Genomic DNA, 15945 nt, shown 5'->3' on the forward strand with positions numbered 1-15945 from the left:
GCGCTTGCGGACTCCGGCCGCTAGGCCGCGCTACCCCGCCCCGCAGGGGGCGCTTGCGGACTCCGGCCGCTAGGCTGCGCTACCCCGCCCCGCAGGGGGCGCTTGCGGACTCCGGCCGCTAGGCCGCGCTACCCCGCCCCGCAGGGGGCGCTTGCGGACTCCGGCTGCTAGGCCGCGCTACCCCGCCCCGCAGGGGGCGCTTGCGGACTCCGGCCGCTAGGCCGTAATACGCCGGCTACCAGGGGCAGACCAAAGGACAAGCGAGTGGTGCAGCGCTAAGCCCCCAGCCCGCCCCTGCCACAAGGGGGCGCTGGGGCACCAGGCCCATCACAAGCCTCCAGATTTTTTTTCAAAGTCTTTCTAAAAAAAAAAAAAGAGAGAGAGCTTAATATTCCTTCAACAAGGAATAGCCACAACCTCACACAGATCCCTGTGTATAATGAAGTTGTATGGCTGTGCAAATTCCTGTCTTATTTACCTTTTTACTCAGATTCTACATGGTCTCTCTGTGGTAGGTAAAGCCATGAAAGAGGCCATCTTCTAGCTTACCTTGACTGGCTGCTATTCTGCCTGCCTTCTCCCACTGTGCATTTTTCAGCATTTTCCACAGCAGGGGAATCTAAGAGTTTACTGTGCCTGAGGACATGGCAAGATGATGATTCTTGTCCATGCTGTCCTGAATTGAGAAGTATGACCTGCTTCAGATTTAGGGGCAAAGGGCCTGAAGCACTGTTTTGGGGAGATCAGGAGGAAGCAACTGCCAACCAGAGTTTATAAACCAAACATGAGCAGGTCTCCATATGTATTGGTCTTAAAAGTTCCACACAGCAGCTTCCTTCCTTCTCTTGTGGTACAGTTCTTATACTTCTACATGGCTAAGTGTAGCTGCCATCTTCTGCAGGCATCCTTTTGGTACTGAAGCACTGTATTCTCCCTGTTCCCCAAGCTGCACGCACCTATAGAACTAAGTCCTGCATGAATTTAGTGAAAGAAATTCATCAGAGCAGGACTTAACTCTCAGAACCAGAACTGCTTTGGAGCAAGAGCAGCATGCGCTAGCACAACTCCCTCTCCCCTAAAATTCACCTTTTCTGGCTGTAACCATAGCATTATCCTTGCCTCCGAATTCTTCTCTACTTGCATGTCTGTAAACTTGCTCACTAGCACTTCTGCAACACTGCCTATTAAAGGAAATAACTTTAATGCCACCTCTGCTGAAATCCCAAGTTCCTTCCTCTCATCTCACCTTGACATTTGAAAGGCTATTCTCTAGGGGATCCCAAAATAATTACTCTTAAGACTCCAGCACAAGCAAAATGTTTTTTGCCCCAACCTTCCCAGACTGCTCTGGCACCCTTGCACAGAAAGACAGCAGCTTTTGGAATTATTTTGATCCTAACAAACCTGCATGAACTGATAATGCATTTGGGGCGTTATTGTATAATAATGGATAAAGATCCATATATCAATTTAACACTGACTGGAGGCACATGATTTTTTAGCCAAGCATCTAAGTCCTATCATCATCTGAGCCCCAAATAAAGGAGTTTAGATAATTTCAGAAAATTAATCCATCCTGTTCAAAGGTCACAATTTTATTTTATTGGATTATATTACAGGGATGAAGTTTGTTAAAACAGCAGTAATTTATATTAAGGTATATAGGTCAATATCAAGTAATCCTGTGCTGGAATTAATCTCTCAGTGATGGCATTTACAGCCTGATTCAGAGACAAAAATAATAATAAGAAGAAGAAGAAGCAGAAGAAGAATTTTCTGACAAGTCAGCAAAGAAAATTCTAAATAATTTCTAGATACATAAGTAAATCTCAAAATCCAGGTGTTGATTTAAAGCCACTGGCTGTTTTGGACACTAAAAATTACCAATAGTAGCATCTTCTGTTTAGTCCATCTATCGTTTTACGGAATGAGTACAATGCTGGAATTGTCACAGAGAACTACATTTGCAACAAAACACTTCAGACATGTAACAACTATGAGACACTAGACCCCTCATTCACTTCTAGGTTCAGAGAGGGGGTTTTGTTTGGGTTTTCTTTTCTTTTTCTTATTTTAGTTAACAATTATGTATTATAAAGCTAATGTTGATTCACTGTTTTAGTAATGGAAACAATTATCTTACATTTAATAATAATTGAAAATGGCATACAAATTTTCCTAAGAAACAAGATACAGAATAAACTGTGCATTTTTTTTCCTTTTAAAGACATAGCATAAAAAATACCTTTTTCCTTTTTTGAACAGTAAAAGATGTACATCCTGCAAAACAGGGAGAAAAATACTGGACTTCATCTCTGCCACAAACTGGGTAATAAAAGGAGCGTAAGCAGTTGCAGTTAGCATTACATGGTGCAGTCAAGTTCTGTAACTTGCCTGTTCTGTAAGGTAAAGATTAAACAGGCAATGAGTAAACAATATATTTCATTAACTCAGTTTAAGAATAATTTACAATAGAGAATAGAGAGACACGAATCAGTAATAGAATGCTCATATGCTCACTAATCTACAGTTCTACACAAACATACATTACTACCATAATAACATTCAAACTAATTACAAAGTAAAGATCACACTTCTCTGTGAAATTTTTATACTTATTGTAATACCTAAAATTACTATACTGAAATATTAAGGGAAAAAATCTAGTTTGTATACTCAGTGCATCTGACAGCACTTGTCTAGTGATTTTTATTATATACTCTGTATATTCAGCTTCCCTAGCTGTTTTTTGGATCATTAACAAAGCTACAGACAAGAGAAAAAACACATTTTAAAGATAAAGTAGAAAATTATATTGTAAAATATAAGCCATTTTAACTGCTTTTATTGATCAAGTATCATGTTGATTTTATTCCTTTAACTCAGTCTGACTCATGATCCATCTCTCAGATATCTGCTGTTTTATTAGTCCCTTAGCCAGATGACATCTGGATTGTTCAAACACCAAGAAGGCTACATGTGCTAACTGCATAGTGGCAAAACAACACCTAAGCTCTGTCCCAGAGCTGCACAGCTGCTCTGGGAATTGGTAACACAGATAAAGGAGTTCTTTAACTCCTGTGTACTACATCTACATAATCTAGGTTTAGTCCTCTCACCTCCAGAGTGGCAAAGTTACTATAGATCAATAGCTGAAGTAAACTTCATGCACAGTCTTATAACATTAAACTGTTAAAGTTATATGAGAAGCAAATTAGAAAGACTTTCCCCCAATGCACAAGGATGGGACAGGATGAATTTCCTGAGGGTAACAGCACATTAAACAACTTTGCATTAGAAGCTGTTTCACAGCTAGTTCTACTGAAACTAGGGAATGCTGCAATATCAGTAGTTTACAAATCAAGCTATATTGTAAACTATCACTTAAACACCCTCCAATTTCAATTGGGAGAAATTTGGGTCAGTTTATAAACTTCTATTTTTATTATGTGCTCCTAGAAGTAGACTCTTAAAAAATATAAATGAATATCTTTAAAAGGGAAATTCACTTCTCCTGCCAGTGACTGTTCAGTTAGCTATAAAACTAAGTTATTATGCACAGCAGTCAAACTGCATGTGGAATGCTACATCAAAGTTCTATGTCTAGAAGCATTCAGTCATTTTACTGAATGGTAACATGTCTTTGTTCTTTATAGTTATACAAAAAGAATTTTCTGCAGACATCTTAAATTTTTCAAAAATATACTGAAAACTGACTTATCAGCAATGCTCCTATCAAAGAGCAAATCCAGGCACATAGGGAAAAGACTATTGTGTTTATTTGGTGCACATGGACTCTAATGCAACTGAAGCAAGTGGGAGAAGCTTTTACTCCACTACTTTTCCAGGGAAACTTGACTGGTGGAACCAGCTGATTGACCCTAACAATCCTCCTAGGGAATGTGTAGTTTTTGCAAAACAGAGACTGGCATCCAGCGTGCCATCAGAACAGCAGGGATTTCACCACATTCATTCTCTTCAAGAGCTCAAGGAGGTGAAGGGGATGTTGGTGGGGCAGGTTTTTCTCCTGAGATATTATCATAATAGAGTCGAGAATGCACAATGCATTAGTTCCATCCATGGTCTCAAGTGAATCATTTTGACATTTCAACTGTACAAAATCACCACTACTGCCAATTAAGTTTTCTTGGTGAGAATCAGAGCACAAAATGATATCAGCACCATGTCAAGGATTGTTTCTATGTGTCTTAACTCAAAAATTTTACAATGAATTATTTTCAGCATTAATAGGTGCAGAAAGATTGGTACTACACTGATACAAAGGCAAAGGGCATAAAAGTATCTTTATCTTCTACAAAGAGGTAGTGTTTGTTATGATGGCTGCCTTCAAAATTTCCAAACAAAACAATAAACACCCACCTACTTCCCAACTTCATGGGACTATATTCAATTTTAACTCAAGCATCAGTCAAAATATTCTTGCAAAGAGAGATTCTCAGAGGAATGAGTCATCAGTTCAGTACCTACAGATTTAGCCACACCACATTCAAAGTGGGTGTCAGTCATGTGATTAAATTCCCACACGCTCATAGAATCTCTACCAGTTACCATGTCTACAGATTTAGCTGTGTATTGTTCTAAAGTTTCCCAAAGAACCTGTGAAGAAGTGCTATTTTATTAAATCCCCTTTTCTTTCCCAGTCATTTTGTATGTCATTTGTCAGACCAAGACCTCTGACAGGTAACATGATTGACAACATAAAAATGAACTGTTGCCAATGGATGCCAGAAAAGAGTGCAGCTGAAATGGTGCTGATAAGTTTAGCTGTGAGGGTTGAGACAGACAAGAAGTCTTCGACATCATTGCAACAACTATGCAGTATTCAACCACGGTTGCTGAAATGATGCTGAAGAGAGCATGATTTTTTACAGACCTGCTGCTAATCATCATCGGCAGTGGTTCAGCTGCACCTGTTGTCCACAGCAGTTCACTATTTTAGTGCAAAGATACTGTAGAGTTATGGATACAAAGGATTTTGCAGTATAGTTCTGTTTCATGCATTCAGAGTTTTCAAGAAAATTCTCTTTTCCTTTTGGGCTAGAGTTTTCCATGTATAATCTCTTCCCATAGTTAAGTGTGCACTTTCCAAATCCAGGTTTCTTATGTTAGATGTTCAAAAATTTAAAACTTCTGTACTAATTTTCCTTGAAGTTGGCTTCACTTTAGATCTTAGCAAGACTAGCAAAATGCCTTGTTTGAAGAAAAAGTTTAAAGTTGGCTCACTGAAGTGGTTTTCTTTACTTTAAATCTATGTGAATATAAAAAGATTTTAAAATGAATATTCAAAAGAACTATTAACTTCAAATCTACTATAAATTGATGCAGCATTAAGATTCTATAATTAGGAATCGAAAAGTCAGAACATGTGAGTTAGAGTTTTTAGAACAGCCTTGCAGTGGACAGGACACTAGTCTGGGGCTTGGGAGAGCCCTTGCTCCTTCACAGACTTCCTGTGTGTTCTTGGGCAAATCTCTCTCTGCCTCAGTTTCCTATCTGTAAAATGGGGATAGTAGGATTCCCTACCTAACAGGGATTAAAGATTGTGGGGTACTTAGATACTATGGTGATATGTGCAAGGAAGCAGGTTGTGTGAAATTTAAGGTTGTTTAACCTTAAAACCCTAAAAGACACTTCGTGACTTTTAAGCCAGTGATTTTCAATGTAGTAAGATGGAGTTGGGTGTCCAACTCTTTTGAATTTCATTAGCAACTGGGCAACTAACTCCCTTCAGCTCCTTTGAAAATCCTAGCCCATGGCCTTAAGTGTGTAACCTTAAATTTGCATTATTGTGTTTTTGCATTTAACCATGTAAGACACACGAAAATGTTTTGCTCTTATTCTCACATTCTTCTTTAGTAGTTTGTGGACAGTCACCATTTGCATTTCATGATGTGTGTGTCTTATTTCATGTTTTAATAGATTAAAAAACTGTAAGAATATTTCACTAGACTACTGTATCCTGAAAGTATCTGATATATTCAGTTATGAATCTAGTAATTGTTTCTATTATAAGTTGTATAAGCCTACAGGTGAAACTCAATGTTTTGTGTCATTTTCCTATTATATGTGTGAGAGAAAGAGTTTTGACTTTAATTCATGAATACTAATACAGACAGATTCATAGATTCCAAGGCCAGAAGGGACCATTATGATCATCAGGTCTGACTTCATGTATACCAGAGGCCAAAGAACTGCCCCAAAATAATTCACATAAAGTGAACTCCATCTGATAATTCACATAAAGTGAATGAGGCATATTTGTCCTAGATTAATGTATCTCAATTTCTCTGTTTCCAATTTATGCTACAATTTTTGATGTTCTTCACTGTCCACTTTTTGCAGTTACATGACATTGTTCCTGGGTATTCCTCAGCACATCAGAAGTGGCTAAATCTGATATTTAGGATCCTGGTTCTCCCAGACCATTTAGGACACAAACACCTCTTTCATGCACATTGTAGGGAGCGCATGGGTTCACTTGCATGTACTTGGTTTAGAGCCACTTGGGGCCACCAGAGTTCAATTTATGGCAAAAAGAGCAAAAGGCAGAAAAGTTAGAACAGCACTTTCTTAATTATTAAATTAAAGGTCCTATTTTTGTCACCATATTGTTCTGACAACATATTAAGCCCTTTTCTAAAATTAAAGATGGGGAATGGGAACAAAATATTGAGAAGTCATTTACCCAGTTGCATTGCATATAACTGATGTTTATGCTTATCTTTAAATGGAAGCTAGAATCCCTAGGTACTAGAGCATGGAATTTATTTTCCACAACACCATCTGGCTTTTTGGAAGACCCTCAAACAATTGGAGTTGCCTCTAGCTCTGTCACTCCATGATAGAATAACTGGCTGCTGATGAGTTGTCTGAGTTTCAGGATAGCTGATATTTTCTTTTTTTATTCTGCTTGATTCACAGCAATGTGTGTCCTTTTATCTGTTTATGAAACAGGAGTAATTTAAATCTCTTCAGAAACTCTGTGTGACAGAAATGAGTGCTTTTACTACCACTTGAGCTTTCTGTGAAAGCCTACACATTTAAAAGGTCCCTTTGCTGGTACCGTCTTTAATCAAATTTGGATTTTTTTGGCTAATCATCAGTACAATATGCAGATTGCCACAAACATTTGTACAAGCTGTTTCTTCCTACAGTGGGTCTTCAACTGCTCTCTTAAAACATGTATCAATTCCAAATATTTTAAGAATTAGCAAAAAAAATTGTAAAGAGTATTTATGTTCAAAGCAGCATGTCAAACATAAAATATGTTTATCGTAATTAAACTGTAACATCAAACATTGAATATCTGAATGTTGACAAGTGCAAAATAATGCACTTGGCAGCACAGTATGGGGAGGAGGTGACCAGCTCTCTGTGGAAAAAGAAGAGGTTCAGGACTATTTAGAAAAGCTAAATGAGCACAAGTCTATGGGGCCGGATGCGCTGCATCCAAGGGTGCTAAAGGAGTTGGCGGATGTGATTGCAGAGCCATTGGCCATTATCTTTGAAAACTCATGGCAATTGCGTGAGGTCCTGAATGACTGGAAAAAGGCTAATGTAGTCCCCATCTTTAAAAAAGGGAAGCAGGAGGATCCGGGTAACTACAGGCCAGTGAGCCTCACCTCAGTCCCTGGAAAAACCATGGAGCATGTCCTCAAAAAATCAATGTCGAAGCACTTTGAGGAGAGGAAAGTGATCAAGAACTGTTAGCATGGATTGACCAAGGGCAAGTCATGCCTGACTAACCTAATTGCCTTTTATGATGAGATAACTGGCTCTGTGGATGAGGGAAAAGCAGTGGACGTGTTATTCCTTGACTTTAGCAAAGCTTTTGATATGGTCTCCCACAGTATTCTTGCCAACAAGTTAAAGTATGGGCTGGATGAATGGACTATAAGGTGGATAGAAAGCTGGCTAGATCGTCAGGCTCAACATGTAGTGATCAATGGCTCCATGTCTAGTTGGCAGCCAGTATCAAGCGGAGTGCCACAAGGGTCAGTCCTAGAGCCAGTTTTGTTCAATATCTTCATTAATGATCTGGAGGATGGCGTGGATTGCACCCTCAGCAAGTTTGCAGATGACACTAAACTTGGAGGAGTGGTAAATAAGCTGGAGGATAGGGATAGGATGCAGAGGGACCTAGACAAATTAGAGGATTGGGCCAAAAGAAATCTGATGAGGTTCAACAAGGACAATGGCCGAGTCCTGCACTTAGGACGGAAGAATCCCATGCACTGCTACAGAGTAGGGACCAAGTGGCTAGGCAGCGGTTCTGCAGAGAAGGACCTAGGGGTTATGGTGGAAGAGAAGCTGGATATGAGTCAACAGTGTGCCCTTGTTGCCAAGAAGGCTAATGGCATTTTGGGCTGTATAAGTAGGAGTATTGCCAGCAGATCGAGGGATGTGATCATTCCTGTCTATTCGGCATTGGTGAGGCCTCATCTGGAGTACTGTGTCCAGTTTTGGGCCCCACACTACAAGAAGAATGTCGAAAAATTGGAATGAGTCCAGCAGAGGGCAACAAAAATGATTAGGGGGCTGGAGAACATGACTTATGAGGAGAGGCTGAGGGAACTGGGATTATTTAGTCTGCAGAAGAGAAGAATGAGGGGGGATTCGATAGCTGCTTTCAACTACCTGAAAGGGGATTCCAAAGAGGATGGCTCTAGACTATTCTCAGTGGTACCAGATGATAGAACAAGGAGTAATGGTCTCAAGCTGCAGTGGGGGAGGTTTAGGTTGGATATTAGGGAAAACTTTTTCACTAGGAGGGTGGTGAAGCACTAGAATGGGTTACCTAGGGAGGTGGTGGAATCTCCTTCCTTAGAGGCTTGACAAAGCCCTGGCTGGGATGATTTAGTTGGGGACTAGGTCCTGCTTTGAGCAGGGGGTTGGACTAGATGACCTCCTGAGGTCCCTTCCAACCCTGATATTCTATGATTCTCTGGATGCACACTGGAAAACATAATCCCAACTATACTTACAAAATGATGGGTTATAAATTAGCTGTTACTCAAGAAAGAGATCTTGGAGTCATCATGGATAGTTCTCTGAAATCATCTGCTCAATGTGCAGTGGCAGTCAAAAAAAGCTAATGGAATGTTAGGAATGATTAGGAAAGGGATAGATAATAAGATAGTAAATATTATAATGCCACTATATAAATCCACGACACAACCACATCTCGAATACTGTGTGAAGTTCTGGTCATCTTATCCCAAAAAAAGATATATTAGAATTGGGAAGAGTACAGAGATGGCCAACAGAAATTATGATGGGTATGGAACAGCTTCCATCTGAGGAGAGATTTAAAAGACTGGCACTGTTCAGTTTAGAAAAGAGATGACGAAGGGGGTGGGGAGATATGATAGAGGTCTATATATTCATGAATGGTGTGGTAAAAGTGAATAAGGAAGTGTTATTTACTCCTTCACATAAGAACCAGGGGTCACCCAATGAAATTAATAGTCAACAATTTTAAAACAAAGTATTTATTTGCACAATATACACTCAACATGTGGAACTCATTGCTAGGGGATGTTGTGAAGGCCCAAATTATAGCTGGGTTCACAAAATAATAAGTTCATGGAGGACAGATCAATCAATGGCTATTGGCAAAAATGTTCAAGGACATAACCGGTGCTCTAAATGTCCCTAAATCTCAATGCCAGAAGATGGGACTGGATGACAAGAGATGGATCACTCAATAATTGCCCTGTTCTGTTCATTCCATCTGAAGCATTTAGCACCAGCCACTGTCAGAAGACAGGATACTGGGGTAGATGGACCATTGGTCTGACCCAGTATGGCCATTCTCATGTTCTCATCTCCTATTTGTGCCTTTGAAAATCTCTCATTAAATGGATAGATTTTTGATCTAATAACTGCATTTTTAAAGGGGCCTTCTGAATAGAAAATTAAAATAGTAACAATACTAAAAGTATTCTTCTGAAGCATCATACGTTATGCTTTTATAAAGACCAACAGAATTAGAATATAAAGTTAGAAGGCTATTGAAACACCGAGTAATTTTCAAGTACAGCAACATAAACTGTAACTTTTGTCTCCCTTATCCTATGTTAGAATTTATTAAACTTGTTCACATTCAAATGCATCAATGACAAGATGGATAACGTAGATATCATCAACGATGATAATTTTGAGGTGTTTTGCTTAGCACCAAAGTAGTCCAGCACACTAGGACACACCACTTGCTTTCTCTTCACTTCATGCAGCCACTTGCACATAATAATGTGTGTGTGTATATATATATATGTGTACACACACACACACACACACACACACACACACACACACACACAGAGGTATTTGGGAATAAAACAAAATTTCTTATACATTAAGGGCAAGCTGATTATCTTTATAGAAGGGCCGCATGGAGACTGGGTGTCAAATGGAAATGCTGAAGTTGCTCAAGAAGTCAAAATCCATTTACAGAAAGAGACCAGAATCCTGACAGATACAAGCATAGAATCAGACTAATTTAAAGTTTCAAATACAGCTAGTGTAGTCCAGTAGATAGGACACTTGAGTGGGACTCTATTTAGACAAGTCACTCCACCTCTGTTCCACTCCCCGACCCCAACCCCACACATACAGAGTCAGTCTGGTCTACTCAGTATGAAAGTTCTTTGGGTCAGGAGCTATCACTTCCTATTGTGTTTGTAGTATAATGGGGCCCCATCCCAGCTGCAGTATCTAAGCACTACTGTAATAATAAGTAACAAAAATTCTCTACCTATTTGTAAACACACTCCCCAAGCACAATTAAAAAGTGTACTAAAATACTGCTACTACTGTCTACCTATGTAGATTTACTTACCCACTGGAATTTAAAACAATTCTTATAAGTACACTGTCTGGAACCCGTTGTTCTGAAAGTAAGGTTAAAATATAACTTTATGTATTTTTTAGTGTTTAACACTGTTCTGACTGATCCTTTTTCCTCCATATTTTTTTTCAGAAGAAGCCACATTAAGACTAGAATTCTATCCCATGTAGGTGAGATTTTTGCCTAATTTGGGTAGGAGAAAGGTAGCTCTCATTTGATTTGAATAGAATTTAGCATTCTAGTACCTGGATTTTTCATTGACCATACTACAGGACAGTATCCATTAGAAGATATGCAAGAATAAAAGAGGGGAAGAATAAGTCAAGAGGAGCATCTGACCCAAGAGACCATATTTCACTTATGCACCCATCCCAAACTAAAGAAAAACAGTTGATAAAATTAGAAGTAAAATGTTAGCGGCACAGGAGGTATGGACACTTCAGAAAAATGAAAGAATTCCTAAATCAGGGCCAGGAAGGCTTAATCAAGCTCTGTCTCCAGAAAGCAGTCCAGACAACTAAGGGAGATACACAGACGGAGTGACACCATCTACACAACTCCTATGAGCAAGACTACCTGCCAGGGTTAACAGAGTTGGGCTAGCAGGGTTTATACTAGCACTCTAAATATAGCTGTGAAGACAACACTTTTTAGTTGCAGTTCAGGCTGACACTCAGACTCTGAAGCTAAGGAAGGGGGGATGGACTTTGGAGCCCAAGCTCCAGCCCAAGCCACAAGTTCAAAGTGCTGTCTACACACATATTTTTAGAGCACTAATGTGAGACATGTTACCCTAAGTCTGTCAACCCAGGTTAGAAGGCTTGCTCCTGTGGGCTGTGTAGATATACCCCAAGTGAGCAAAACCACCCCTTGTCTAGATTTCAGCAGCTAGGGTTGTCCTGCTGGCCAAAAAAGGCAAGACCTATGCAGCTCATGTTCTTTATCCAGGAAGGCCAGAGCCCTGGCCCTTTGCATGACTGGCATAAATGACTGACACAATGTTACCTGATCTCAAATGAGGCCTACCTCACTCCACCTAAAACAAGATCAATTTACCAGTTAAGTTGCTGGGCTCAAAATGCCTTTCAGCTAAGAAGCAGGTGTGCGTGGAAATGTAAAACTACAGGGCTAAGTCTCTCTCTACTCTGAGAGCTGAAGCCTACCAGCCTTTAAGAAAGAATGGTACACAACAGAACTGGAGGGCCACTGGTTGCAGACCATTCGCTGTCAAAGCAGCAAAGTTAGGATTTCAACCTCTGTGCCATCCTTCAATGTACTTCAGTGAAAGAGCAGGGGATGGGAATCTCTCTCAAGAAAGAAACCTGCATAAATTAACCAACCTCTGACAGAAACAGAAGAGGGTTGAGGGAAAACATTCTCCAAAGAAACACAGACATCTAACCTAAGAAACTACAACAGCTGCCCACATCTGCAAGAGACAGAGAAATAATTGCTGAGCAGAGTCAGCCTGCCAGACCCTTTTACTGGACATATAACATTACAAGAACTTTGAATTTTTCCTGTTTTCATCTACTTCTAGCAGGACTCAGGCCTGGAGAGGATTCTCAACTTTCTCAAAGTATGTTTTTTATACATTAAAAAAAATTAAACAAGACCATTTGAAAAGTATATTTATGCAATATAAAACAGTTTACTCATTTTGAACAATGTTACCAAGCCAAGAGTACATTAAAATATATTTACCCGTTATATGTTTCAGAGACACCTGCGAATGGTTCATTCCCACATTTAGAAAACAGAAACACTGTGTTCAATAGTAGAGCCACTGAGCAAGTGCCTAACATGAACTTGATTATGTTTTTGCAATCCAGTTTGTACTTGGAAACCAAGATGCCACTTATGATTTGGCCTAGTGCTGCTCCTGGAATTAATACAATCCCTAGAGGAAAATTAGACACCAGCAATTACACAAAAATATAAGACATAATTAAGCAATTTAGGATAATTTCATATTTGAAAAATCAAAATTTATTTATCCTGAGTTTTTGTCATTTTCAAACTATATTACTGGAATTTAAAAAGGCATGATTAAACTTTTATAACAGTTCTCACAAAAATAACATAAATTATTCTCTTTAGATTTATATGCATGCATCTGTGGCCTCTCATTATTTAGCTGTTGTTTCAAACTTCTTATTGCCAAAGGCACGGCCCAATCTTAGATTTTGTGGTAGACACATCAGATTAATATAGCACTTCCTCACACACTCAAAGTCTGCACCTTTTTAGTGCACCCTTCAGTCAGCTGGAACTAGGGTGACCAGATGTCCCGATTTTATAGGGACAGTTCTGATTTTTGGGTCTTTTTTTTATATAGGCTCCTATTACCTCCCACCTTGTTCTGATTTTTCACACTTGCTATCTGGTCACCCTAGCTGGAACCTTCCTCCACACAATTTACTGCTATTTTAAGCACAAGATTTTCCATAATGAGTTCCAAGGATGTGCAGATATTGGGCTTTTTGGTCCTCCAAACCCCTTGTCAATTTCCCCACCCCATTTTCTGAGGAATTTCTGGGGTTAAAAAAACAAACAAGAAGAAATAAAAGGATGAGACCTGCCAGGAAGGCAAGGAAGCAGTAGAAGTATGTACCTTCAGCAGAGATAGCTAAATGGGATAAGTGGAATCACAGCAACAACTGAGGTAACAACTCCTGCAGGGAACTCCTTCACTCTGGTCAAAGAAGCAACAGATTGAAAGGTTCCAAGGGCAGTAATTGTGGTGTGGGGTAACTCACTGATAACCAAGAGGGTCCAATTCCCCTCTGCTCAGCCAATGATGCCAGCCACGATCACACACTTGTTACATTGTCAAACAAGCACCTTTGTGCTTTCTCCCATTCTGCCCCTCATGTTTTATAAGAGCTTCCCATCAACATCTGCAAAAACTATTTTATTAACCTCCTTAAAACTCTGCTTTTACGTAATCCCCACAAAATCTTAACAATTAGGCAGTGGATTCAGCCCACCAGAAGGCTAATTGTCTTTTTTAACCACACTGCTTTTCAGATTGCTCCATGCAATTGAATATCTGATTTGAATTAATTTATTGCATGGTATTTTAACTTGTATTTTTCTCAACATGTTCATTCATTGTTATTTTCCATCCCTCTCTAATCGGTATACCCAAGTTCTTCTGTATTGTTTCAGTCCTCCCACTTTGATATCATTATTTCATTAAGATGCTGTTTAATCCCTTTTCTAGGCCATTAATGAACATATTGGTATTAAAGAACAGATTTAACACAGATAATTGTGGTGGCATAAAATAAGCCCCACACTAATTCCACTTCTCTTTTCTATCACAAAAGAATTCTACACCCCACAACTGCTGGGAGCACAGAAGATGAGGGTCCCATGGAAAAAGAGAGCCAATAACAGTAGTCAGGGAGCAGCCAGGCCAGGGGATATAGGGTGAAGGGCAGTTGGAGGGGGAACAAAAGTGGTAATCACTGCAAACAAAATCCCCAATTGCCATTTCTTCCCCTCTACCCTAAAATAACTTTGGCGTTAAACAAACTTCAAGTGACATTCAGATTATTATCTAATTTCCTATGGATTAACGCTTTAGCTGAGTCTATCCCAAGAAAACCATAAATGGCATTCACCAGAGGTAGCAAAGGTGGAAACTGTTTTGTGAACATGACTCAAGACATTTTTATTCATATATTGTCTGTTGAATTAATTTAGATGGAATATATGGGGCCAAAGAATCAAAGGTGTTAATATAACCCAGTCACTGTTCAACATTAATTTTAAACAAGGATCAGGGTTTGATATATGGAGACTTCATCCTACTTAATATGGAGGGATATGAACCCGCGTTCACATCGCACTTCCCATCAGTACCCGGAATGGGCCAGGGAAGCTAATGATCAGACAGTGGACCAAATTTGGAGATAAATCCTGGTCGCATGCCAACTGAGGCCTTTAGGAAGAAAAAAAACCCTTGTCTGACAGTGACTTTGATGGTATTAAAGATTATAATAACTGCCCTTTTTAGAGAAAAGAGATACAGTAAGTTGAGATGGGCTGGAACTGTTGTTCTTGCTCATGTTGTTAAAGTCTGGTCCCAGTTCCTAGATGACAAAATAAGACAAACACTCACACAGAAAGGGAGAGAACAGAATAGTAAAGATAGAAAATCTGATTGTCTTTCACTTGCAACCTCACAGCTAGAAAAACACAGGCAAGGTACATAGTTTTATCAGCTACTCCAAGACCTGTCAAATTTGTACCAGCATAAAGCTGTTAATGTATTGCTTTTAGCCAGGGGCGGCTCTAGACATTTTGCCGCCCCAAGCATGGAGTGTCCGCTGGTCCCGCGGCTTCGGCGGACCTCCTGCAGGCGTGCCTGCAGGAGGTCTGCCAAAGCCGCGGGACCAGCAGACCCTCCGCAGGCAAGCCACCGAAGGCACCCTGTCTGCCACCCTAGCGGCGACCGGCAGAGCGCCCCCCACGGCTTGCCGCCCCAGGCACGTGCTTGGAGCGCTGGTGCCTGGAGCCACCCCTCTTTTAGCTTTTAGCTGCCTCTTTCTGGTCACAGGCTTGCTGCAGTGTTGCCAAATATGCAGTGTTGGCCAGCTAAGCCGGATTAGACAGAAGTAAAAAGGAGTAATTCTAATTAGACAGAAGTAAAAAAGAGAGAAACTGGAAAGAGAAGAAATAAGGTAGAAAAGGAAAAAGAATACATTTCGGGGGGAGTGGGAGAGACAAAGTCTCACATCCCAGGTGGTGTTTAGGATTCAGCCAGAGCTGCTGGAGATAGCCATGTCATCTTACTCCCTCCCTCCAGCCTGATCTGCTCAGGACATCATTCAGCATTAGGGTGAAGATGATCCAGGGTCACTGGAGACGGTGGGGGTGGCAACTAAGCTGGTGAAGTTCATGCCAGTGGCCAATTTTTCTTCCCAAAGTCTTCCTCGAAGGACCCAGAAATGGAGTGGTGGTTAGAATAGACAATCCCCCCATTATTTTGGCCACCAAAAGGCTTAATCTCCAACATACCAGTTTTGATTCACTGATTTCTGGTTCCACACTTTTCTTGTTCATCA

At 40.1% G+C, this 15945-nt stretch overlaps 1 protein-coding gene across 2 annotated transcripts in view; it reads right to left on the reverse strand.

The window, feature by feature from the left end:
* Positions 1 to 15945, reverse strand: part of LOC123373338 (solute carrier organic anion transporter family member 4C1-like) — a 108658-nt gene that overhangs the window by 20896 nt on the left and 71817 nt on the right. For both annotated transcript variants that reach the window (XM_045022330.1, XM_045022329.1), the window contains 2 exons: positions 12575 to 12770; positions 2246 to 2399 (listed from right to left, as the gene is read on the reverse strand). In XM_045022330.1, the coding sequence (XP_044878265.1) occupies positions 2246 to 2399; positions 12575 to 12770 (350 nt within the window). The remainder of the gene's footprint in view (positions 1 to 2245; positions 2400 to 12574; positions 12771 to 15945) is intronic.

The sequence above is a fragment of the Mauremys mutica genome, chromosome 6 (genome assembly GCF_020497125.1).
Source record: "Mauremys mutica isolate MM-2020 ecotype Southern chromosome 6, ASM2049712v1, whole genome shotgun sequence".
In the NCBI taxonomy this organism is placed as follows: domain Eukaryota; kingdom Metazoa; phylum Chordata; order Testudines; family Geoemydidae; genus Mauremys; species Mauremys mutica.